Here is a 26,307-nt window from a genome sequence, read left to right on the forward strand (position 1 = left end):
GTACCTTTTCTTTCTTCCTATTTCCGCCGAGCGGTTGGTCACGCCCACAGTTGCTGTGGCAACACGTTTGCGTAGGCGGAAAAGGGGGAAACATTTTTACAGCGGACTGTGTAGCTAAGCAGAGAGTTCCGGCTCTCCTTGGCCATCCTGCAGCCTTAAAGAGTAACTGGATCTACTGTGAGGCAATTCGTGGAGCAGCTGGGGCTCGGTACCAGCTCTAGCTCTGTGAAGGGCGTCCTCTGCACATGCCGGTCGTTAGAGTCAATCAGTGTCTCCACGGTGAGAGCCTCCGCAGCCAGCCAGGGCCGGAGGGTGGGAAGGGAATTTGACCTCTAGGAGGTTCTGAACTGGAACTCGGGATCTGACCCTGCGGTAGGAACCTGAGCTATCCATTCATTCAACAAACGTTTCTCGGCCACCTCCTCGGTGCCCAAAGTTGTGCTAAGTTGTAGAGAGAATGGCGATCACTAAGGAGCTGGTGGTGGAAGGGAGACCATTGTAGCTCCCCTCCTGCAGCTGGCTCCCTGAACCTGGAAGGCCGCCGCAGTGGGCCGGGTTCAAACCTACCCTACCCTGGTCGTTTGGCAAAGAATCTGAAATGAAGGTTTGAGATTCTGTATTTTAACAAGTGCCATTAACTATTTTAAATATGTTAGCTTAAAAAAAAAAAGTCTCTGGCTTCCGCTGCCCTTTTAACTTCACATGATTGACTTGAACCCGATTCTCTACACGTGGCGGCTATCCCCTTTTCAGCAGTAAGTCTTCACACTCACCGCCAGATACTTAATTTTCAGCTGAACTGTGTGTGCTAGATACGCAAGCAAATGCCTAAAACCAACAATGGCTCCTCAGTTTTCCCTTTTTATTTACGTTTAAACTGGAAAATAGCATGAGCCTTATGAGAGTGAGCAAGGTCCTACTTCGGATCTAGAAAGAAGGGACAGAGTGGCTATCCTCAGAAAATGCTATGATTGATGTGAAGAGAGAAAGCCATCTTCACACCTCTGGATATTTACACTGCCAAAAAAAAAAAAGCTTTAATTCGGGCTAAGTCCTCTTATGTTGCTAAGAAAGGGGGGGAAAAGGAAGTGGAGAAGCCAGCTGGTTCCTGTTTCCATGTAATAGCGCAGGAAACTGCAGGTGCCTCAGCCAAATTGAACCTTTGCCTCATCCTCATCAGCAGTTAGGGAGGTGCCCCGCTCCCCTGCCAGTATCTGACTTCAAACTGTACCGCGGTTGGGAGGATGCTTTTGAATCATTCAGGAGGAGATTCCCCAAGAGGTTTCTCCCCATCAGCCAGTCTCCTTGCAGAAGATTCTCCCTTATGGTTTCTCTGCTTTGATCCTTGTCAGCTATCATCATTAACATCTCCACAGGAACTCCCACCAGAGCAGAGCAGGAGAGATGAAACAACTTTACATTCACTTACTGAATACATTCTTATTGAGACCTGCCAAGTCACCAGCATAATGAACTAAGGCTTTTCTGGACCACTTAGAACAGCCAAAGTCCTGTTCTGCATTCAGTTTATGACAATCTGTCAACAGGGGGAACTTGCTAATACTAATGTGTTGGTTTTAGATTCAATAGATCTGAATGTTTATCTGTTTTAAAATTTATACCCAAGGCCTGGAGCAGTAGCCTAGCAGCTAAATCCTCGCCTTGCACCCACCGGATCCATATGGGCGCTGGTCTGTGTCCCAGCTGCTCCACTTCCCATCCAGATCCCTGCTTGTGGCCTAGGAAAGCAGCAGAGGATGGCCCAAAGCCTTGGTACCCTGCACCCACGTGGGAGACCCGGGAGAAGCTCCTGATTCCTGGCTTCAGATCAGTTTAGCTCCAGCCATTGTGGCCACTTGGGGAGTAAACCAGCTAATGGAAGATCTGTCCGTCTTTCCTTCTCTGTATATCTGACTTTCCGATAAATAAATCTTAACACACACAAAAAAGCTTATACACAGAGCAGTAGGTATGCAATATCTAGGATCAAACAAACATAGGTTAAACCATGACTCTACTGTTTTCTAGTTGACTAACCCAAGACCAGCTGCGTGGTGTGGCAGTCTCATTTTTCCTTTTTCTATAAAATGGAAATGACAATACCTGGAATTACTGGGAGGATGAGAGGATTAAACGAGATAATATTAGCCATTAAGGAATCAGCATCATGCTTTTGAATTCAATAAATGTTTGCTGTTATTAATTATCATTATTCCTAGGAATAAACTGTATCTGCTTCCCTTATCTCACGGAATAATTAGGTCACTGGCCAAAGTATAAAACCCAATATTCAAGACAATGCAAAAGAGGATGCTAGAGGGATTGAAAAGGATGGCTCTCGCAGCAAAACAGATTTATAAGTTAAAGCTAAAATCAACAACAAGTTGGGCCCGGCGCCATGGCCTAGCAGCTAAAGTCCTTGCCTTGAACGCGCCGGGATCCCATATGGGCACCAGTTCTAATTCCAGCAGCTTCACTTCCTATCCAGCTCCCTGCTTTTACCTGGGAAAGCAGTCGAGGACGGCCCAATGCTTTGGGACCCTGCACCCATGTGGGAGACCAGGAAGAGGTTCCTGGTTCCCAGCTTTGGATTGATGCAGCACCAGCTGTTGTGCTCACTTGGGGAATGAATCATCAGACAGAAGATCTGCCTCTCTGGCTCACCTCCTCTCTGTATATCTGACTTTGTAATAAAAAATAAAAATAAATCTTTTTTAAAAATCAGCAACAGGTTAAAACACTCAGCTTCATAGAACAAGGAAAGAATAGGGGAACAAGTAAATTCTCTTAAAAGGTAAAATCCATGACTTTACATCTTGTCTCTATAATCAAAATCACATTATTTACTAAAAGAAACATGAATCTTCCCAAGGGGCCTGACATTGTAGTACAGTTAGTTAAGCCAGTGCCCACAATGCTAGCTAGCATGCCTCATTCAGGTTCCAGCTACTCTATTTTCAATCCAGATCCTTGCTAAAACCCCTGGGAAAGCAGCAGGGCCCCTGCCACTCACATGGGAGAGAGTGCCTCCATCCTCTGGTTCACTTCCCAAACGGCCACAACTGCCAGGACTGGGCCAGACCAAAGCCAGGAACTTTATATGGACTCCCAAATAGAACTTCCACATAGGGACCCAAACACACAGGCCATCCTTCACTGCCTTCCCAGACCCCATTAACAGGTAGCTGGGTCAGAAGTGCAGCAGCTGAGACTCAGACTGGTGCTAAGGGTTGCCAATACTTCAGGTAACAATTTAACATCCTGCGCCACAATGCCATTCCTACCTTTTTAACTTTGGCCCCAGTGTGCCAAACTCCCCTTTCCTTGTTTTCTAATAGAACAAATCAGTTATTTTCAGAAGGGAACTCAAATTGCAAACAGAGCAAAGTCAAATTTCTAAATTATCGAATAACAGCTCCAAGTGTCAGAAAGAGGCAGGTGTCTTCAGTGAGCCACTACCCCTTCCTCCTGCCAGACCCTGATGGAGAGAACAGCCTGGCAGCCTCCTTCTCAGCTTTCCTTCCCGTCTAACCTTAGTACTGTCCCCTCAGGCTCATGAGAAAGCCTGTCATGTCCTTTCCAAGGGCAGAATACTGCCTAAGACACAGAGCTGAAATTATCAATGCCTGGTCAACTCAGTCCAATGGAATTTTCTCCAGTAATGAAAATGTCTGTCCTGTCCAGACACATGTGTACAGGCACCAAAATAGATTCAGTGTGGCTAAAGAAAGTTTATTGATTTTTATTCATTTAAATCTATTTTTTTAAGATTTATTTATTTTTATTACAAAGTCAGATATACAGAGAGGAGAGACAGAGAGGAAGATCTCTGGGTGCAAAAATCCAAGGCCTCAGGCCATCCTCGACTGCTTTCCCAGGCCACAAGCAGGGAGCTGGATGGGAAGTGGAGCTGCCAGGATTAGAACCGGCACACATATGGAACCCTGGCACATGCAAGGCGAGGACTTTAGCCGCTATGCCACGCCGCCGGGCCCTATTCATTTAAATCTTAAGCAGCCACATATGACTAGTAGCTATTGCTGGACAGGACACTTTTATAGTTATTCTATTCAGTGCCTATGTCTTTTTTTTTTTTAAAGATTTTTTAAAAAGATTTATTCTTATTGGAAAGGCAGAATTACATGGAGGAGACACAGAAAGAGCTTCCGTCTGCTGGTTCAATCCCCAAGTAGCTGCACCAGCTAGGGCTGAGCCAGTCAGAAGCCAGGAGCCAGGAACCTCTTCCTGATCTCTCACCTGGAGCTTCTTCCAAGGAGCTTCTTCCTTGTCTTCCACGCGGGTGCAGGGTCCCAAGGCTTTGGGCTGTCTTCCACTGCTTTTCCAGGGCACAAGCAGGGAGGGAGCTGGATGGGGAGTGGAGCAGCCAGTAGATGAACCGGCACACATATGGAACCCTGGCACATGCAAGGCAAGGAATTTAGCCACTAGGCTATCATGCCAGACCCAGTGCCAATGTTTAGTCTAAGAGTCACACCTTGTTCATTTTCTGTGTTGCCAGCTTCTACAAAATTAGGAACAACCTGGAGTGGCAACAGAAAATCTGTTTATCACTAGAACAGAGTGTATCTTACCTTATTGCTAACTGTGTTCTTAGTACCTAATATAATGCTTGGATTTGCATAAGAGGAACAATAAATAACAGGTTAGCATACCAGTATTTATTTGTATTATCTTGGTTAATTCTCACTATAAGACAGAAGGCAGAAAAAGAAACAAAAAGGTACTAAGTAACTAAGTAACTTGCCCAAGAGCCTGCATTGGCTAAGCAGTAAAGCCATAACCCAGACTGTGGCCCTAGACTATGCTTCAAGTCAACTAAGTCACATCAAGCACCAGCATCTGCAATGCTTCCTTAAAAAAACAAAACAAAAAAAACAAAAAAAAAAAAAAACAGCTTTCTAGCATGTACCAGACCCTCTGAATTAGAAGTGCAACAGACAGGAGCTGGAATCTGACTTGACAAGCACTCCAGAAGATTCTATGCACACTGAAGTTTTGTACCACCATATGCAGTGAGATAGGTTCTTTGCCATCTGTCCTACTTTGCCCCACATCTTGCAAATTCCTAGCCTCCCAAACTGCATGATTGCCAGTTCTCTCAAACTTGAAATCCTGTTAATGAATGACCAGATCAACAAGGATATTACAAGAAAGAAGAAATCTCAGAATCTCCTGAGGCCTGCAAGAGAGGTGACAAAAAAAAAAAAAGGCAGTGATAAAGCCCTCCACGGCTGCCTCCTCTCAGGCCAGTCTCCACCTCGCCTGACTTGAACAACTTGCTGAACACCAGGAACATCAGGCTGTGCCTACCATTCCAGTAAATTCTGCAGCCAGCCTCAAGATTTGGCTCCTTGACCAAACATGCTGAAAGGGCGCTGGGGGACCCCTGAGCTAGGCCAGCCACCTCAGCTTCCACAGCCCCACCCTACATGTCTAAAGCAGAACCAGCTTCTTCCACAGCCCCTCCTAGGAAGGGAAGGGTCCCATGAGGAATCCTCCCAATAGAGGGACACACTTAGGTGTCCCTACATTTCTTTTTTCTTTTTAAATATTTATCTTTATTGAAAAGGCAGATCCACAGAGAAGAGAGAAAGAAACAGCTTCCATCTGCTTATTCACTCCCCAGGTGGCTGCTATAGTCAGAGCTGAAGGCAGGAACTAGGAGCTTCTTCTGGGTCTCCTGTGCAAGTGCAGGGTCCCAAGGCTTTGGGCCATCCTCTACTGCCTTCACAGACCACAGCAGTGAGCTGGATGGGAAGTGGAGCAGACAGGATACAAACCTGCACCCATAGGGGAATCTCAGTACTTGAAGGGGGAGGATTAGGCAATCGAGCCATTGCACCAGGTGTGGGTGGCCCTACATTTCTACACTTCTCCTGGAAAGTAATGGAATAGAGGAATACACAGTTCACTCCTAGAGCACAATGGCATGTCAGTCTCTCAGACGTCACCTAGGTTTAGGGTTGTAGATAAAACAGGGTGCCCAGTTATGTCCCAAATACTGTGTGGCACATACTTACTAAAAAACAAACAAAAAACCTTGTTTATCACATTCTAGTGTGACTAGGTATTCTGCCTTCTGTGCCCCAGACTGGCACTCTTACCTGGGAGACAACCTCTCTCCCCCGCAGTCCAGGTCCTTCCGTGGAACTGCCTCAGATTCTGTTTCAGCATCCCCATTAGAAGGCATGCCGCTGTGCTGAGGAGGAGGGAGTTTTACAAGGAAGCCTGAGGCTGAATGTGTGAGTAGGCTGGGACAGTTCAGTTCTAACACGTTTCTGTTGCTGTTGGGGAACAGACAGTCACAGCTCCCATCTGCCGGTTCACCTACAAGGCTCAGGGCTGGGCCAGTCTGAAGCTCGGAACTGGGGACTGGGTCCGGGATCTCCCATGAGGCTGCTCAGCACTGGAGCCAGCACCAGCTGCCTCCTAGGGTTACTGAGAGGAAAGACTAGGAGTCAGTTGCTGGCGCTAGGCTGAAAGTGTAACTTTTTCACTGTGAAAGAAAGGAGCGCTGGCTGGAAGCAGGAGGAAGAACTACCGATCTTCCCCGTTGTCTCCCAAATGTGTGACCAGGCTTGCAGTCCTAGTTTTATGAGATCCCATCACCTCCTAGCAGACACACTCTGCCAATTATACAAGTGGGCACGGGCCATTGCAGCCACCACGCAGAAACACCACGCACCCGGCGAGGGAAACAGGGGAGGGGGCGGTCCCAGCGCCCGGGCCCCGCCCCTCGCCGGCCACGCCCCCTCTGTGAGCCGAGCCCGCCTGGGTCAGCTGGTGCGGCGTCAGGCGAAGGGATGGGCTGGCTCGGCTCGACCCGGCGGGACTTGTTTACTATGGCTGATGATCTGGAGCAGCAGTGAGTTCATCCCGTCCCTTTCTCTCTCTCTCTCTCTCTGAGCCCACGATCCTGGGACTGTGACTGAGGAACAGCTTCAGTCACCTTTCCGCCTTGCCTTTCTCAGGTCGGCCTCCCGTGGGGGAGGGCTGGAGGTGGCCTTGACTCGCTTTGCTTCTGCCTAGAGCCTGCGGGGGCCGGATGGTGGATGCGCTTGCGTACAGCCGGGGCGTCTTCAAGACTGTCCTTTCTCCTCTAGTCGCTGTGTTTCGGGCGGAGCGGAGGGGGGCGGATGGAGGGACAGGTGTAGTGGCAATGCGTGAAACACCCCTTCCCTCCAAAAGCAAAACCCTTGGGATGCAGGTGGGGCGGGGGTGGGGGTAGGGTGGGTAGCAGCGTCGGGCCGCAGGTCTCGACTTGCCCGACTGGGTAGCCGGTTGTTCTGGCAAGGGCAAAGCGTGGGAAGAAGAGAGCTGCGGGGGCTGGGGTTGTGTGAACTAACGGGCTCGCAAGTTTCCTGTGCTCGGGACTCTAGCCCCACCGAAACGCCTGGCTGCTAGCGATCCTAATTAACGATGCTTTTAGTCGTCTTAACAACATCCTTAATGAGGGGAGCCTCAGAAGTAGAGCTATTATTGACTGGAGTTTGTGAACACCGGGCTTGGGATAAGCTCCCACCTGTAGGTGGTGTGACTAGCAGGTGGCAACGTGCTAGGGGCCAAGAAAAGTTGTTCCCAGGAGAATGACTCAGCTCCCAGGCAAGCCTGGGTTTTCCGGAACCCGGCCTTCCCTGTATCCAGTCCCTTTCTCAGACCTGCACATCTGACGGTCTGAGAAACTCATTAAGTTTATGACCATAATTAATAGTTCTCCAGGGCTTGCAGGACTGCCCAGGACAGAGCTGATTTCCAAAAGAACTTTACCCTAGAGGAACTCGGCAATGCCTAAAAAGACTTCAGGAAGCAGAACGCTGTAGCTAGAAGAAATGTAGCTGGTTTAGCTTGATTTTTTTTTTTTTTAAACAAATGAAGAGGCCAGTGCCCACGGGAACTAGGAGACTTGCCCAAGGTCACAGAGACCTAGATCCTCTGCCAGCCCCTTGTACTTCACCTCCATCAGCATGCCAGAGCCCATCCTGGTCAGGCTGAGTTTATGGAAGTGATTGCTCCGCTCTTTGCCTCAATCCCACCCCAGCTCTTCCCTCCCTGATAGTATTAAGGAGACTCAGTATGCCATTTATTTGTGTTTTTAAATTTAAAAATTCGGGCCCAGCAGCGTGGCCTAGTGGCTAAGGTCCTCGCCTTGAATGCACCGGGATCCCATATGGTCACTGGTTCTAATCCCGGCAGCTCCACTTCCTCTCTATCTCTCCTCCTCTCTTATATCTGACTTTGTAATAAAAATAAAATAAACCTTTAAAAAATAATAAATTTAAAAATTCATTTATTTTTATTAGAAAGGCAGATTTACAGAGAGAAGGAGAAACAGAGAAAGCTCTTCCATCCACTGGTTCACTCCCCAGATGGCTGCAACAGCTGAAACTGAACTTATTGAGGCCAGGAGCTTCTTCCGGGTCTCCCACACAGGTGTAGGGTCCCAAGCTTTGGAATATTCTCCACTGCTTTCCCAGGAAGCTGGATGGGAAATGAAGCAACCAGGATACAAGCTGGTGCCCCATATGGGATGCTGGTGTTTGCAGGCAAAGGATTGGCGGGTTGAGCCATCACGCCAGTCCCACCCAGTATAATTTCCATTGCTTTGTCTTTACTTTCTGATGGAGAGGAAAGGCATAGTCAAAGCAGTAAAGTTTGCCGACCACCAGGAAAAGAAAAAAGCCTTGGCGGATTGTTGACAAGAGGCATTTATTCAGGGGGAAAGTTCATTCTCGGGCCTTTTCTCAGCGCAATAGAGGCAGAGAGAACGCGGGTAGCCACGAGGACGAAAAGACATGCAAAAAAGTGTGCAGGAGGCTTTTATACCCCTCCTCACTCGGGTGCCCGCTCTGGTCCTTATTAGGAGAGGAAATGCCAGCCTGAGCTGGTCATTGGTCCACCAGGGCTCCATTGCCCTGGTGACATGCCAGATTGACACAGCCTCTTCCAGGTCCGATGCAAATTTCGCCCACAAGTAGTCGCAAAAGCCTTCAAAAGCCACACCAAACCCCCCTCCTCCCCTCCGTCTGGCCAGGGAGTATTTGCTGAGCAGCCAGTTCACAGCACCTTTCCTTCGCTCTGCCCTGGGCAGTTATAGGGCAATTATGGCATCCAGAAGGGAGATCTGTCTTGTCACAAGCTCTAGGACAGGGAGACAAAGTTGATCTGTCTTCAAGACTGGCACCTTCTGTGGCCTTGGTCTTCCTGCGTTAAGGTCACCATGACTTCCAGTAGAGTTAGTGACAGGGTCTGAGGCTCCACAGTCAGGCTCATGGAGACAGCCAGCTCAGCTCCGGCTGGAGCCATCGAGGGACCCCTCTCAGCACCAACCTCAGTTTTTCTTCCTAAACTCCAGACATCCACTGAGGGTTGCTACTTGGAAAACACTTGAACGCAGGCAGGGGGCTTGGGAGAGTGGGGGCATGCTAGAGAGGAGGGGGAGGACACTTATTAGAAGTTTATCTTGGGCTGAGCATTATTCTGCATGCGTTACATACATTGACTCATTTAATCCTTGTAACTCTTTTATAGGGTGTAAACCATTATTACTTCCCTTTAAAGATAAGGAAACTCTGACACAGAAAAGCTAGAAAATATGCCCAGAATCATGCTTCCAATGAGTGGTGATACTGGGATGATATCTGTGCCTTCAGAAGATAGGGCCAGGTGTGAATATGTGGTTACACATCCCCGAATGGCCATGGAAGCCCAGGCTTCGAGGTTCAGCAAGTGGGATCTGAGAAACACGAAGTTGAAATCTGGGTCCCAGTCCGCTTTTTCTTTCCTTCTTTTCTTTTAGGATTTACTTATTTATTATTGGAAAGGCAGATAGATATACAGAGAGGAGGAGAGACAGACAGAAAGATCCTCTATCCGATGGTTCACTCCCCAAGCGACCACAGCAGCTGGAGCTGAGCCAATCCGAAGCCAGGAGCTTCTTCGGGGTCTCCCACGCAGGTGCAGGGTCCGAAGACCTTGGGCCGTCCTTGACTGCTTTCCCAGGCCACAAGCAGGGAGCTGGATGGGAAGCATGGCTGCCTGGATTAGAATTGGTGCCCATATGGGATCCCGACGTTTTCAAGGCAAGGACTTTAGCCACTGTGTTATCGTGCTGAGCCCAAGTCTGCTTTTTCTAAGCTGCAGTGTGATCTCCCTGGATGTCAGTTTAGTCATCTGTAAAATCAAAAGGCTGGGCTGCAGGCCTCCTAAGAAGCCATCCTAGTCTACTTCTGTGCTTCAAATGCTATGCCAGGACATCCAGCATGTGCCAGGAGGTTGGTCATGGTTCCTCTGGTCCCTTTCTTGGGCCATCCATAGCTGGTGGTGTCCCTTCTGTAACCCACTTACCCTGGCAGAGTTCAAGGAAGTAGAAATGTCACAGGGAATGGAAGAGGAGTTATACAATCTGCCACTCATTAACTATCTGACTTCTGCCAGGTGTCTTATGAGGTTCCTTGCATGACTAGGCACTCAAGCAAAGGTTATGTAATGGGGCATAGCCTCTTTGTGCATGCAGAAGGCTTCTGGTGGGAGTCCCCACACTGCACCACCACTACCACCACCAAGATCCGGTGCGTATAACCTCTCCCCTGTAATGACTTCAAGTCACTGGGGTAAGGAAGAGAAAGCAGGACCGAGCCATGGGAGGACATAGGCAAGCTTTCTACCCACTTTACAAAGCCAGTGAACCACAGCAGACCTTGAACCTGCCTGTCCATCTCCATGTTCAGAACTGGATTGATTAGTTATCAGGGGTCTCTTGGGTACCAACATAAAACATGAAGGAGGCTGCACACAAATGCTACTGCCCTGCCAGGAGAGCAGGTGGCATGGGCTTATCTGTCCCATGCTAAAAAAGAAAAAAAAAGCTAGTCCAGGGAATGGCCACAAATAACCACAACAGTGATTCAAGGTTGCTTTTCTTCCCCTTATCATCTCCTTGAACATAACTTACGATAACCATAATAAAGAGGTGTTGTGAAGCTAAATGAGATAATAGATGGGAGAGAATTTTGTAAGCTCTGAAGGGTTGTACATGCTGTTCTGAGTATCTGCTGGAAGGGGACGCATTGTTGTAACAGCTGTTTGTCAGAGAAGAACAGACTCTGGGGCAGGACGCCTGAGGCTGGGAAACACCCTGCACCTTCATAACGCTCTTGTATCCAGCAGCGAGGCTGAGCGCCAGTGTTGCCCGTACACTGTCACTAATGAGTGTCTCTGTCTTCCTGCCCCCAGGCCTCAAGGCTGGCTGAGCAGCTGGCTGCCCGCTTGGCGCCCCACTTCCATGTCACAGCTGAAGAATGTGGAAGCCAGGATCCTCCAGTGTAAGTAGCACTGTTTGTCCTGTGTTCCTTGGGAGGCTCTGGAAGGACACAGGCCCTGCTGAGGGTTGAGTACAGTGAGCATTGATTCCTGAATAACAGTGCTTGTGGTAGGAGGAGGGCAGTCATACAGGACATCACAGTGTTTTCAAAAGAAAATATTTATTTGAAAGGCACAGTTGCAGATAGACAGAGAACAGAGAGAGAGGTCTTCCAGTTGCTAGTTTACTCTCCAAATGACGACAGTGGCCAGCACTGGGCCAGGCTAAAGCCAGGAGCTTCTTTGGGGCCTCCCATCTGGGTCAGGTGCCCAAACACCTAAGCCACCCTCTACTACATTCTCAGGCACATTAGTAGGGAGCTGGATCAGAAGTGGAGCAGTTGGGATTTGAACAAGACTGCTGCCAGCGTCACTGGTTTCTGAGTTCCTTCTGCATTCCACCAAATAGCTTTGGATTGGCTCAGCTCCAGCTGTTGCAGCCACTTGGGGAGTGAATCAACAGATCGAAGATCTTCCTCTCTGTCTCTCCTCTCTGTATATCTGACTTTCCAATAAAAAAAAGAATGAGGGGATTTTTGCTAAGACTAGGCTTAGTAGGATGAAGACAGGAGGGTGATCAACACTGAGGCCTAGACAAGAAGAGAGCTCAGAGGAGTTTACTGAATGTCTGGTCAAGGAGAGTCTTTGTCAGGGGTTAGAGGGCTGCAGAGCCGAGGGAGGAGGGGAGGACTTGGCGAAATGCAGAAGGAACTCAGAAACCAGTGACGCTGGCAGCAGTCTTGTTGACTCACCCTCGGATTCTCCCCACCCCAGGTCTCCAGAACAAGTTCCTGGCCCGATATGTGTCCCTCCCGAACCAGAACAAGATCTGGACGGTGACTGTGAGCCCCGAGCAGAAAGACCGTACCCCCCTGGTGATGGTGCATGGCTTCGGGGGTGGTGTGGGCCTTTGGATCCTCAACATGGATTCGCTGAGTACCCGCCGTACCCTGCACACCTTTGACCTACTTGGCTTTGGGAGAAGCTCGAGGCCCACGTTCCCCAGGGACCCAGAGGGAGCCGAGGATGAATTTGTGGCCTCCATAGAGACTTGGCGGGAGACCATGGGCATCCCCAGCATGATCCTCCTGGGGCACAGCTTGGGAGGGTTCCTGGCCACCTCCTACTCCATCAAGTATCCTGAAAGGTATTGAGCAGCCACCCTCCTCCCTTGTGACCTACCCTGCAGGCCTGCTGGAAACTCTGCAGTATTCACTTCTGTAGTTCTCTCCTTCCCACTCAATGGAAGGACTGTGGAACCTCCAGGTGAATACCCTGTCTTTCCCTCTTTCCTTCTCTAATGTAGAGTTAAGCACCTCATCCTGGTGGACCCATGGGGCTTCCCCCTTCGACCAACTGACCCCAGTGAGATCCGCACACCCCCCACCTGGGTCAAGGCCGTGGCCTCTGTCCTGGGACGTTCCAATCCGCTGGCTGTTCTTCGAGTAGCTGGGCCCTGGGGTGAGTAGCCTGCAAATCCTGTTCAGCCAACCCCCACTGCATCCCAATTCCCACCATCCTCACTTACACTTACTTACACTTAGGCAAATGAGCCTAGCAATGCTACCTGAAGCTGTTACCCTAGACCAGGTCTCTTGGAGGTCTTAGAGGGTTCTTTATATGCTGTCATTTGCTTGGAAAAAGCTATCCTGTGCAAGGAAACAAAAATGGAACAGAACAGAATCCCCATACCCTGAGACCTCAAGAGAGAGAAGGGACTGTGAAGTGACTCTGCCACCCATACACGTTTTTATGACCTCTGATTCCAACTCTGTAACCTCCACTGGTTTCCATCCTTATGACTCACCCAGTATCTGCAACAGGGAGGGGCCAAAACCAGAACCTCCAACCTAACACAGGTTGGCAAGAAAAGTTATCTGAACTATGCCCTGCTCCAAAGAAGCACCTCATCTAATCTGCTGTGGGACTTTCAGCACTTAGTAACCATCAGCATACTCTGTAGGTAAAAGAGAAGGAAGGAGATGGAGGGGGAGAGCCAGCCCTCATGAACAGTATCAGCATCTTTGGACATTCTGACTGTACACTCTGTCTACACCCTTCCCTTCTGGGAATCTTCACTCCAGTGAACTAAAGAGTAAATTCCTTTTATGGAAAATAGTGATGATTGCTATTTTACATGATAGCCCATGTTTTTAGAGTAATGTTCAACAGCCTGTTATTATCAGTAGTAGTAGTAGTATGAGGTAAATGGCTAAATGAGAGTTATCTAGGTCCCTCAAGAGAAATAGAATGGTTCCTAGATAAAGGGGAGAAATGAGCATTTGAGTCAAAGGAAGAGTGAAGGCATTCTGGGAGGAAGGAAAGCAAGAGTTGCAGGTGTCAAAAGTGAGTATGTACGCAAAGGACTCAGCTTTCCTTGGCTTCCCAGGACCATGGATTCCGGTGGATGCACTACAGTCCTGCCCTTAAAGGGATCTTGCTCTAATCCCCATCTCTGGCCTTGTATCTGGTCAGGTTCACACATGGGCATCAGAGCTGAGATGGTTGGCTGGCAGCCTTGGAGGAGGCTGTGCCAGGAGGGAGGACAGGGGCCTCGCTGCATCTCCCAGCATGCACGACCTCCCTCTCACACCACTGCTTCTCACAAGCAGGGAGAAAACCAGGAGGGAAAAAGAGAGAGAGAGAGAGATGGCAAGTGACTGCTAGGCTCAGTTTTGGTTTTTTTGTTTGTTTGGTTGTTGTTTTTTTTTTTAAGTCTCTTTTGGATGCCTTCTGAATTGTGTGCCATAAAGGAAGGTGAAAAGAATCAATTGCTGTAAAACAGCTTGCCCAGAGCTGGAGACTACTGTTTTCAGGTTCATCCTGCCATGTATCCTGTTACAGGCCTGAAGATGAGAAGGCTCTTGGGAGGTGTTCTAATTTCAGCTGCTACCTTCAGAAGAGGCCACAGGCCCTAAAAGACTTGGGGAGAGAGATAGCTCAGACTATGAGGAAAAGCGTCTCAACCATTGATTCTAGTGACACTTGTGGTCGTTAAGGGAAAAGACTTGGGAACTCCCTGGAGCTCAATAACCTGGTTCCTCCATGCTGTCAGACTGCCTCGAAATTCCATGGCAACTAGCAGTGTCATTTGAAGTCACCTGGAGCTTGCCAGTAGGATTCCCATACTTTTTCTGCCACTGCCCAAACAAAACCCCTTAGGATAAACAGCACTGGTTAAAGTGGCTACAAAATGCACAGGGAGGAGGTTTATCCCTCCATCCCAAACTGGCCACTCAAGTGTTGTTCTGTCCCCTCTCAGGGCCCGGCCTGGTGCAGCGGTTCCGGCCTGACTTCAAGCGCAAGTTTGCAGACTTCTTTGAAGATGACACCATATCAGAATACATCTATCACTGCAACGCACAGAACCCCAGGTGAGCACGGCTCGGGAGGGCCAGCTCAGAGGACCAGCACGGGTGGCTGGCTTGGAGAGACAGCTCCAGCTGTAGGAATTCTGTGCTTAATTCCTTCTTCCATAGCACTGTTACTCAGGGAGGGGAGCAGGAGCAGGGGCACCAGCAGGTTTGATCGTTTCCAGAGAGTTCCCCAGAGGACAGGCATAAAAGAATGTAGAAGATAATCACTTAATTAAACATTCTGCCTGTCTACAGGAGGGAGTTTTTCTCCCTTCCCTAGAGATAGGCAGTTGGTTTGATGGGCAAGTCTGGAAAATGTTCAGACTGATTTTTTTTAATTAAAAAATTGATGTACACATGTTTTGTTTTGGTTCTGGTTTTTGCCTTTTATTAAGGAGAACAACAAACTGCAGGTCTGATACTGTAGTTTCTAAATTTTCCTTAGTATTTCCAATTTAAAATGCTTTGTGCTCTGCTTCAGGAAGCTCCTTGCATGCTTTTCCATGTACTCTGAAATTGCTTACTTTGGAACTAAAACTCCTTCACATCCCTGGGAGACTTGGAAGCATACCCAAAGGTTCTTATCTGTGGCTGCTCACTTATGCAGCAGACCTGGCCGATCTGAAGCCTTGGCAGTGTATATAGCTAGGGAAGAGCCAGCGAGGTCACCGTGCCCTGTGGCAGTGCCCTGTGAACAACTGATACCATGCGGCTGCGTTAGTGGTGCCACCTCTATGGAGGCCTCATTCCACACTGCTGAGTAGCATTTCAGCGGAGCCAAGGTCACCGCCCCACCTCTTTCAAAGTCTGTCCAAGCCTTCTGTTGTGAACCAAAAGCAGTGAAGAAGGTGGGAACGTATTAGCCCACACCCAGAATCTTCTAGGGACAGCGTGGGAGCTGTCTGTCCAACATTCCATGTGAACACAGCTAGTGGAAATCCCCAATGATGCAATGGAACGGACCTCTCAGCTCAAGTCAAAGCAGATCCCCCAAGATCCCTGCTCTCTCGGCGCCTGCCAGCCTCATAAGTTCAGTGCCAGTGTAAGATTCCTCAAGTCCAGCCTTGGAATTCCCCAGCTCAGGGTTGTTCTACACAATGACCTTCCAGTCTAAGTCAGAGAACAGGTCACCTTGCCATATCACGTACAGGGATGACTCCAGGAGTAACCACACACCTTGTCCCCAAGCACCATCACTCAATGTTATAAGTGCCTGATTGTTGAACCATGTGACTCTCTGATAATTCCGTGGTGATGCTTGCCATTCCTTTGGGACAAATGAAATGGGTCTAAGGGAAACATATTTGAGGGGCATCTACTGACCTTATCTACAGTGGCTTTGTTTTTGCAAGTTGAGCATCCCTAATCCAAAATACTTCAGAAGCCAAAACTTTTTGACCACAGAGTAATGTTGAAGTTTTAAAATTCCACACCTGACTTGGTGCAGTGGTTCTCAGTCAAACCCAAGCACATACTATATATAGATATTTTATAAAATTATCATCTAGGCTATCTCTATAAAGTATAGATAAAACATAAATTTTCTGTTTAGACTTTGGCCCATCTCCAAGATCCCAGTTTGCTAAGGACAAGACCCCAAAGTTGAAAACAAAACCCCAAGACACTTCTGGTTCCCAGGAACTTCAGACAAGGAGCACTCAGTGTATATTTTCATTTTCCCCATCATGAGAATACAGTTCTCCCCAGTGGGAGAAAAATTATTCCTGGGAGCCAAGAGCTAGGTGCAGGAGATGGGATGTGACTACACTCAACAGGACAAACCCAGGAAGTGGCAGTGACTCCCACCTCCCATGAAAGCTCCCAAGCAGCCCAGAAAGCCAGCTCCTGGCCCAGCCTTGTGTACATCTCATGCTCCGGCCTGTCATCTCTGCCTGAGACCCTGACCAAGGAGGAAGATAGATCTGTTGCTTGCTAGGCAGAGACTGCATTCCCCTCGTCCTCCAAAGACTGGTTTGTAGTCCCAGTGTTTTCTTGGGAAGCCCTTTCCACTACTGAAGGACTTCCCCTTGAAAATTCACCTCATGTCAACTCCTCGACTGCAGTGGGCTAAGCCTGTGTCCTCAGAGCACTCTACCACCCTTTCCTCGAGGGTAAAGCATTAATTATATGATTAGTGATGTAATGCCTCCCTGATCTAAGTATTAACTATAGTGTGAGCGCAGGAGGGCAAGAAACCCCTTATACTGTCTACGACCCACAAATCTATTTTTTTTTTTCATTTGAAAAAGAAGGAGAGAAAGAGCTCTTCCATCCACTGCCTCACTGCCCAGATAGCCTCAATGGTCAGAACTGAGCTAATCCAAAACCTAGGAGCCTGGGACTTTATCTGGATCTCCCACATGGGTATAGGGGCCCAAGGCGTTGGGCAACCCTCTGCTGCTTTCCCAGACCATAAGCAGGGAGCCTGATTGGAAGTGGAACAGCCAGGACACGAACCAACACCCATATAGCATGACAGCACTGCAGGTAGGCGCTTATTCCTAGTATGCCATGGCACCAGCCCCAACACAAAAATCGTTAAGGAATAAATAATAACCCTTCCCATTTAGGGACTGTTCTTAGGGCCATGGGGTTTTCTACAAATGTAGCTTTCTCTCTGTCTTCTCTGATGGGAGAACTCTGCAGATCTTACCAATATTTAATGAGTCCAGTGCTGACCTCTGGGAAAAATACAGAGTGACTGAGATGCTACCCCAGCCTCCAGAGAGACGTAGAAGTTGGCATTTCTTACCATGGGGTTTGTTCTAACAGTTTCACCCTGTCTTGCTTTTGCCAGTGGTGAAACGGCCTTCAAAGCCATGATGGAGTCCTTTGGCTGGGCCCGGCGCCCCATGCTGGAACGAATTCACTTGATCCGCAAAGACGTGCCCATCACCATGATCTATGGGGCCAACACCTGGATAGACACCAGCACCGGCAAAAAGGTGAAGATGCAGCGGCCAGATTCCTACGTCCGGGACATGGTACGTTGGGGTCTCCCAGAGGGAGTGGGAGCCGAGGTGGGAATGCTGGCCGTGAACTGACCATCAGCACATGCTGACAGATTCTCCATCAGCCCTCAGCCTCAGGGTCAAGAAGGCTTTCCCAGAATCCACGGGGGAAACGGGAGCACACAGACTGAGATCAAGCAGTAGATTTGACAAGTTAGGCTCTCTTTATAATACCTTAATAAGGAACCTCTTGCTTGTGTGCAGCCCAGTTCAGTTGAAAGTCAGGTTCTTGTTCAATAGCCAAGCATGTGCTGTGTCTCCATGCCCCTTAGGATCCCTCCCCCAACCACAGCCATGAATGGTAGAGTGAAGAGTACAGCCCCCCCCCCACTTCTGCCTTCCCTTTCCTCTTACCCCACCCTACTGTCATTTGCCAAAAAGGGTGCTTCAATAGGCTGGATGCTGTTCTCAGTCCCAGTTTACTGAACCTTTGGATGAAAAAAGCAGATCAGTGGTGGAAATAACGTGGAAGGAAAGACATTGCGAATAGATGCAGAAAAAGTCAAGTGGGATGCTGGGATTCATTGGCTCCCAGAAATAGCAAGATCTGTGCAGAAAAGTGGACTTATGAGTTACAGGCAGGTGGGTCTCAGGGAGGAAGCAGTGGTGTGACAGTTTCCTAGTGCCAACCACAAAGGATCATTCCACTCTGGCGGGGCCTCTCCTCACAGGAGATCGAGGGTGCCTCACACCATGTCTACGCTGACCAGCCACACATCTTCAATGCTGTGGTGGAAGAGATCTGCGACTCGGTGGATTGAGCGGCTCTCTCCAGAGGAAGAGGAGAAAGCCAGAAAGTCACTCTAGCCCCCCTGTCTGCTTACTCACCCCCTCTCTCCTTTCCTCTCCAACTAACACGTGCCAGCCAGGCAGAGTCTTGGGGCTGACCTCAGGACAGGACCACAGCGAAAACAGAGCTCTCCGGACCCACGCCAGGACTGGAGCCAGAAGCCACAAGAGGCCTTGCATTCCCAACCAGGGAAGCACATAAAGGGTTGTCCAGTACCACCCAATTCTCTCCATGCCACATGTTACCCAGGTGATGGTTATGAAGGGGTGATTATACTGAGCCACATTCCTTCCCAATGTAGATTTTCCTTCCTTCCTAGCAGCCTTCCTAGCTCTGGAATGTTTTGGGGGGATAGGTTCCATGCAACAACATCTTCCTCAATCACCCCACACCCACCCTGATCCATGCCAAGTCCATCCAGGTTCTGGCTGGGACCAGTTCACATTTAATTACCAAGAGCAGAGGATGGAGTACCATTCACCTGCAGAATCCCTTTTGGAAGACAGGAGGTCATACCCCAAAAGACCTCATTGGCAGATGAGGAAACAGGCCAGGGCAGGACATAGCTGGCCCATGATAGATGGTACAGCTCCATGTGAGATTCAAGCTCCAGCAAAGCTCAGACATGAACCCAGATCTGCTGACACTCAGTGCTTATGCAGCCTTGATTTCTGCTAAGTTTCAATACAGGCACCATTGCCATGAGGCCATCAGGCTGGTCAGAGTCAGCAGCCAAGGACAACCCATGCCTGCTCCATGTGCCAGGCCCATTGTTCAGGACTGCTGTTCTCCTGCCCTATCAGCCCTGGCTGCCTACGTTGGGGACACTCTGCCGCTTCCCTTCTCCCCGCCCCCTGCCTTTCTTCCTCCCAACCAGGAGGCCTCTTAGCCTCCCTCTGTGCCTTGGGCCCTGGAGCCCCACATGAAATATTGAACAAAGGTGGCTCCTGGCAGGGTAGAGAGGGGAAAGGCCCTTTGCCCGTCAATCCCAGGGCCAAGTCTGGATTCTCCATGCCCACTGCTGTCTGCAGCATTTTTCTACCTACCCTCAGAGCTAAGGCCCACCATGAGCCCTGCCCGTGGTCCAGCAGGGAGCCTCAAGCTAGAAGTTCCCTGCACTCATCAGCCACAGGTTGGTGATCACAGTCTGACCACCAACTCCTGGCTCCTTTTCCCATGGTCTCCAGTTCATCTCATTCCCCTCAAACTACACCTATTGGCGTTTTTCCCAGGGCCCATTCTGGGTGCTGTTCTAAGGTTTTGGGCAGTAGGCTGGGACTGGTCCCAGATCCAGGACAGCTCCTGTGTGCCCCTTCACTTTTGTAAAGCCAACCCACCCCTCACCAGAATAGTATTAACCCCTGGTGCTTTGTGCCACTGGTCCAGCTGCCTAGGGCTCCTTTTCTACATTAATAAAGAAATGAGTAAAAACTGCTGGTCATGACCATATTTCTGCTGCTCTGATAGAGTACCAGGTGGTCTTTGTCAAGTCCAGACAGTACATGGACTTCACAACAGCCCAGCAATGGTTGAGGCCAGAACAGAGCTCCAAGAAGTGCCTGCCTGCATGCTCCTCCCCAACTTAGGCCATATTTGCCCCTGCCCCGACCCCCAGACCCAGCCCAGTATCCCATCTTAGCCAACCTGCTTGCAAGGGATGAGAAGTTGAGATCCATGGTGGGAGCAAGCCAAGCCCCAGTTCACAAGAGAAAAGTCAGAACTGTGCGCTCCTCACATCCCATTAATACTGTCTCTCAAAATGCAGCTGGGTATATGCAAGTACTGCTGCCTACAGCCTGTTCACCCAGCTGCTCCTTCTTCTTGGGATCCCAGCTGAAATACTCTTTCTTCAGGGAAACCATCCCGTGAGCCTCCAGACGAGATGCAGGCCCCATGTACTGTTTATGGCACACTCAACAGTCGCCTCTGCAAAATTTACATACTTTTGCTTACTGACAGAAGGGTCGGTCCTCTCCTGGGCCATAAACTACCTAAGAAAGGGGGCATAACAGGGCCACAGTTAATGCTCAGTAGTTGTTTTGATCAAGTCAAGGGAGGAAAGATAGGATGAGTGTTCTGGTTATTACCACCCAAGCCTGCTCTGTGTTGGCTGACTCTGGCTGGCCCCAGAATCCTATGTAATACCACATAGGTCCTGATGAACGGATGAATGAATGGCTGGCTAGCTGGAGAGAACTCCTGAGGATTGCTACAAAACTCTGCCCCCAGGACCCCATCTCCACTGACTGAAGCTCACTGTATGGAGAAGACAGGTATTGGGAGCTCACTATACACCAAACCCTAGGCTGAGATAGTGAAAAAACATGGTCCCTGCATTCATGGGACCTACCAATCTACCTATTATAGAGACAATCAAATTAATTGTCAATAGATGTAAAATTGTCACTGAAAAGTACCAAGCACAAGAGGCTGTGAAAGTCTCCCTCTGTGTTTACACTCAGCTGAGTTTGCAGTGAAGGCAGACGAAGGAGTGAATGTGGAAGTGACCATGCTGGCAAAATCCTGTTAGTACAGAGAGTGGCCATGAAACAAATCTAAGAGATTGGAAGGAACCAGCTCACACACGCGCTCTGGCCCCATGAGTAAAGTGTGTTTATCCTAAAAGGTAATAAGAATGAGGGTGAGGGTGGGGTGGGAGTGTGTGGTGAGACTAGCCTGGGTCTGAAAAAACCTCCCTGGCTGCTTGGAGGAGGAGGGCTAGAGTCCCTGCCCAGCACTGAGACCTGCTGCACTGGAATGGGCTGGAGATGCAGGTAGCGTGGGCTTGGGTAGGAGATAGTAGAGAGATGCAAGAAATATGGAGGAGGTATAACTGGGGGGACTGAATATTGGCAGAGTGGTTCTATACCCTCTTGAAGAAGGACCAAGCAGAGGCAGCAGTTACCAAAGCTGTTCACACTATCAAAACATCCTGGTAGGAATTTCTTTTCTTTTTTAAATATTTATTTATTTTTATTGGGAAGGCAGATAAAATTTACGGAGAGGAGGAGAGACAGAAAGACTTCCATTCACTGGTTCACTCCCCAAGTGGCCACAACAGCCAGAGCTGAACTGATCCAGAACCAAAAACCAAGAGCTTCTGAGTCTACCACTTGAATGCAGGGTCTCCAGGCTTTGGGCCATCCTTTACTGCTTTTCCAGGCCATAAGCAGGGAGCTGGAAGGGAAGTGGAGCAGCCAGGACACGAACTGGCACCCGTATGGGATCCTGGTACTTGCAAGGTGAAGGTTTAGTCATTGAGCCATTGCACCAAGCTCAGGGTGGTTGCTTTTAAAATCTGGATTCCTGACCTGTAACCCCCCAGTGAGTAACCCAGAATGAAGTATAACCATTAAAGTTTCATTCAGACCCTCTGAAATGTGCTCCTGGGGAACAACACATTCCCCAGTAGATTCTGCTGTCCTGAGCTGTAGGCCCCAGGCTACCTCTGATACTTGACCCAGAAGACTTGTGCAGAGAAGTAGGACCTCTCTCCCTCTGAAAGTTCATCTAGCTTGCAGCAGGATCCTTTAGGCTACACATCCCTGATCTGATTCTCCCAAACCCAACCCAACATAAACACATTGCTCAGAAGCAGGTACAAGAAGAGTCTGGGGAGAGTCCCTCCAATGGTCAAGTTCACATGGCCAATCCCAAACTCAGGGACACACACACACACACAATGTACAAACAGTCCTAGATGGGCTAAGAAAGATCACTATGTGTGCACTGCCTCTCTTGATGAGCTCTGCAAATTCATGATGACGGTTGAAGCCATAAATTTGTCAGGCTTCTCAAGGACCTAGCCATTTAAAAAGAGATTTTCCACAGACAGACATAAAAGATTATGACTCAAGATGCAGAGGGTGCTTTTACTGCTCAATGACAGACAGGAAATGTACTAAATTTAACTTCTTCCTTGGGATAGACACCAAAATATGTGTGCAAAACATGTAGTCTGATTTCGTTGCCAAAAGGGTGATGAAATCCTGATGAATACCTCTCTCCACTCTGATCCACTACCAGTCTGTTAAGCCCACAACTGCAGGAGCAATTCACGGCCAGATAGAAAATGATCCTGCTACTCATTAATAATAAACAATGCCCAATGACTCAGGTGACACATTCATGTTAACCATCTTGTGCCAGGTCCTAAATGAATCTTTTAAAAAAAATAAATACATACCCCCTTTTCCAGGATTTATTTTTAAGATTTACTTATTTTTGCTGCAGTCAGGTATACAGAGAGGAGGAGAGACAGAGAGGAAGATCTTCTATCCAATGATTCACTCCCCAAGTAAACTCAATGGCTGGTGCTGTGCTGATCCAAAGCCAGGAGCCAGGAGCTCTTCCAGGTCTCCCACATGGGTGCAGGATCCCAAGGCCTTGGGCCATCCTTGACTGCTTTCCCAGGTCACAGGCAGGGAGCTGGATGGGAAATGGGATTAGAACTGGTGCCCCTATGGGATCCCAGCGTGTTCAAGGCAAGGACTTGAGCTGCTAGGCCATGGTGCCGGGCCCTCCAGGGTTTTTAAATTCCAAAATTATGTCCTCTCTAATCTTTTCTTGATTAAGTTATTTACATTTTTATTAGCTTTTCTATTTTTGATAATATTTACACAACTGAGAAGGCTGTATGACATGTGGACCACTGATTAGGGTGGGCAGGATTGAGGAATGGGAGAAAGTGGATGAGACAATTGCTTACAATTTTTTTTTCTTCCTGTGTCTGGAAGAAGGGGAAGAGAAAGGAAGGGGTCATTCCCAACAGCCTGACCGCATCAGCACTCAGGGATGGGGAATGGACACTCAGTGTCGTCCCAGGGTTCCCGATGTGGGGCATGTTTTCAGGATACTGCTTAAGTGGTTTTGATGATTCTGAGATACAGTTGATTTCATTGCTCCAAGGTTGATGAAATCCTTCCAAAGTCCACTGGCTGATACAGTACACCTAAAGACTCCATTCACCCAGATACTTGATGTCAAAGCTTGACCAGGAGAGTTGGTTGTCCCCCTCTCCATGATACTAGAAATCTTCTGCAGGCTTCAATGATCTGTCATGTCCCCCATGTGCATCTGGGTATGCCATCCACTACACAGGCTTCAACTGAGGAAGCCGAGTTCTGATACATGCATTCCAAGGTCAGACCACAGATCCTGTGATTTCCCCCTGTGGTCAGAGTTTTGAGTCCAGTTCTCCAGTTGTGGGGAGGGGATCCCCAGAGTGACCTCTTCTGAGGTGACTCCAGACCTGACTCCTCTGTGTGCCAGACAGGGTGGGGTCCAGCTCAATCTGTCACCTGTATCATAAGCTACTTTTTAAAAAGATTTATTCACTTGAAGGCCTGACACAATGGCTCAATTGGCTAATCCTTCCCTTGTAAGTGTCAGGATCCCACATGGGTGCCAGTTCATGTCCTGGGCGCTCTACTTTCCATCAAACTCTGCTTGTGGCCTGAGGAAACAGTGGAAGATGACCTAAAGCCTTGGAACCTTGGACCCATGTGGAAGAACTGGAGGTAGCTTGTGGCTCCTGGTTTCGGATCAACTCAGCTCCAACCATTTTGAACATTTGTGGAGTGAACCAGTGGATGCAAGATCTTTCTGTGTCTCCTTCTCACTATAAATCTGCCTTTCCAATAAAAACAAATGTTAAAAAAGATAAATTCATTTGAAAGGCAGAGCTACAGAAAGAGGAGAGACAGAGAAATCCTCCAGCTGTAGATTCATTCCCCAATTGGCCACAATGGCTGGGGCTGGACCAGGTTTCCCATGTGGGTGGCGGTGCCCAGGCACTTGAACCATCTTCTGCCACCCTCCCTGGTGCACCAGCAGGGACTGAACCACAAGCAGAGCAGCTGCAACCCAAACCAGTGCCCTTATGTGGTGCCAGTGCAGCATGCAGTGGCCCCACCCATGGCACCACAGCTCTAGCACTAGCTATCATTCTTTTTATGATATTCAGATTGATTGGAGATGGGAGAGAATGTCATTTTGTTGGTGCCAAATACCAATTTCTGATCTTCCCCCTCCCCAGCTATATTTTAAATTAATATTAGTAAAATTCTAAAGTCTTAGAAGTGACTAATTACAGAAGACCAGAGTCAGAGAGAAACTCAAATTTGGAATAAGAACATAAATGGGTCGATCATGTGGCTCTCATGACTGGCAGATGACTGTGCAAAGATAACAGACAGGTTAAGCAGATCTTATTCAAGGGACTCCTCAGTAGCCCAAATGAGAACTGAAAGTGCATGCGTTGGGATGGTAACACATGAAGCAAAAGGTAAAAAGACAAACCCAGGCAGGACCACGGAATGCATGTCAAATTAATCAGAGGACATCAAGGATGTGTTCTTGATTCATGGTGAAAACTGATGAGATAAGTTACAGCAGTGCCAGGGACCAGCATGCTTCAGGCTCCCACCAAAGGTGGAGGCAGACACTTGGGGTCAAGGAGGTGGGAGCAGGAAGGGTTAAGTGACTGAGACTCAAAGAACAGACGACAGCTGAGACAAAGTCTTGCCTGGGCATGCTCAACTTCATTTGCCTCCTCCCAAATCGATATGTTCTTGGGGAGGGGATTCAGTGCGCAATGAGGAGTTTAGGCAAAGAAAGGGGCATCCAGAGGGCACCGCTTCCTGCCCTTGCTGCTCCCTAGGTTCCCTCAGTTGGATTAAGCAGTAGGTCAGAGCAACATGTTTTGGGGTGGCAAATCTTGAGTTCCTTCAAGCTGTAGAGGTGTACATGAATAAGTGCATGTATACAAAAAATTACAAAAATAAGGAAAAAATAATAACTGCATGTATGTCCTTTACACATGAAATATTTAATTCACAAAATTCACCACTGGAGAGTGGGACTGTCACGTAGGTGTTCTACTTCATACGCTTCCCTGCTAGCTAAGATTTTACGGGGAACATGTGCTTTTGTAATTAAACATTAACAATGGAAACCCTGAAGTTGGTCCTCTGTGGTGGTTTCCATCCGTGAGGTCAGTAGCAAGGGTGAGTCCCCAAGACAGCAGTTGGGTCTGCTCACCTCACTTTCAAGCTGCTAGGGAAACCCGGGAAGGCAAAGCCTGAGGATACAGAGATAAGGAACACACGGGGCTCCCTGAGGATCCTGTGTCCTCAAACACAGATTAGAGCTAAGAGGCTTAGTTTCTCCTTGTTGAAAGATAAAAAAGAACATTTACCCACTTGCCTTTGCTAAGACAGCTACTTCTTTGGGAAGCTCTTCAATTCCTTTGAAATACACATATACCCTTTCAAGTGTTAATCAGTCCCCTGGCCAGCTTTCCCACCTGGGAATGTCTTTTCTTCAGGACCCAGAAACAGTGCTCTCACACCTGTAACCCGACTCCATCCCTAAGTGGGGGCTAGGACCCTAACTGGGGTAGACCCCTTGCTCCCCAACTCCTTTCTGTAATAAAGATATGAAAAGTTTATTTTTTTCCTTTAGATAAAACACCTCGTTAACACAGATGTTCACCCTAATTGCCAGTGATCTTAGGAGGAACACTGTGACAAATACTGTTGCTGAATTCTCTTATTTGGGGATTCATTGTTTATCTTGAGAAAATGTGCACAATTAGTTTGCTCTTTTTGTATGAAAGGGTGAAATCTCTTTCTGTTTTTGTGATCTCTTAGCAGTTTTCCTGGGATACGAATTACATTTTGATTCCATCTTTATTCAATGGTAAAACTTTTTCTGGGACTGATGGTTTGGCACAGTGGATAAGGCCATTGCTTGGAGTATTGATATCCAA

The 26,307-nt window shown here is 48.4% G+C and overlaps 1 protein-coding gene across 3 annotated transcripts; it reads left to right on the forward strand.

Moving 5' to 3' along the window:
• Nucleotides 1-47: 47 nt before the first annotated feature.
• Nucleotides 48-19,523, forward strand: ABHD4 (abhydrolase domain containing 4, N-acyl phospholipase B). 3 transcript variants are annotated; one of them, XM_058666188.1, is made up of 7 exons: nt 48-279; nt 11,254-11,342; nt 12,154-12,526; nt 12,686-12,840; nt 14,642-14,753; nt 17,533-17,719; nt 18,418-19,523. In XM_058666188.1, exons 2-7 carry the CDS (start codon nt 11,303-11,305, stop codon nt 18,505-18,507), a joined length of 957 nt encoding a protein of 318 aa, XP_058522171.1. In that variant the 5' UTR covers nt 48-279; nt 11,254-11,302; the 3' UTR covers nt 18,508-19,523. The 3 variants fall into 3 exon arrangements, with proteins under 3 accessions (XP_058522171.1, XP_004584730.1, XP_058522172.1); XM_004584673.4 differs by lacking the exon at nt 48-279 and adding an exon at nt 6,735-6,886; XM_058666189.1 differs by lacking the exon at nt 48-279 and adding an exon at nt 6,883-6,992.
• The last annotated feature ends 6,784 nt before the right edge of the window (nt 19,524-26,307 follow it).

The sequence above is a fragment of the Ochotona princeps genome, chromosome 6 (genome assembly GCF_030435755.1).
Source record: "Ochotona princeps isolate mOchPri1 chromosome 6, mOchPri1.hap1, whole genome shotgun sequence".
Classification (NCBI taxonomy): domain Eukaryota; kingdom Metazoa; phylum Chordata; class Mammalia; order Lagomorpha; family Ochotonidae; genus Ochotona; species Ochotona princeps.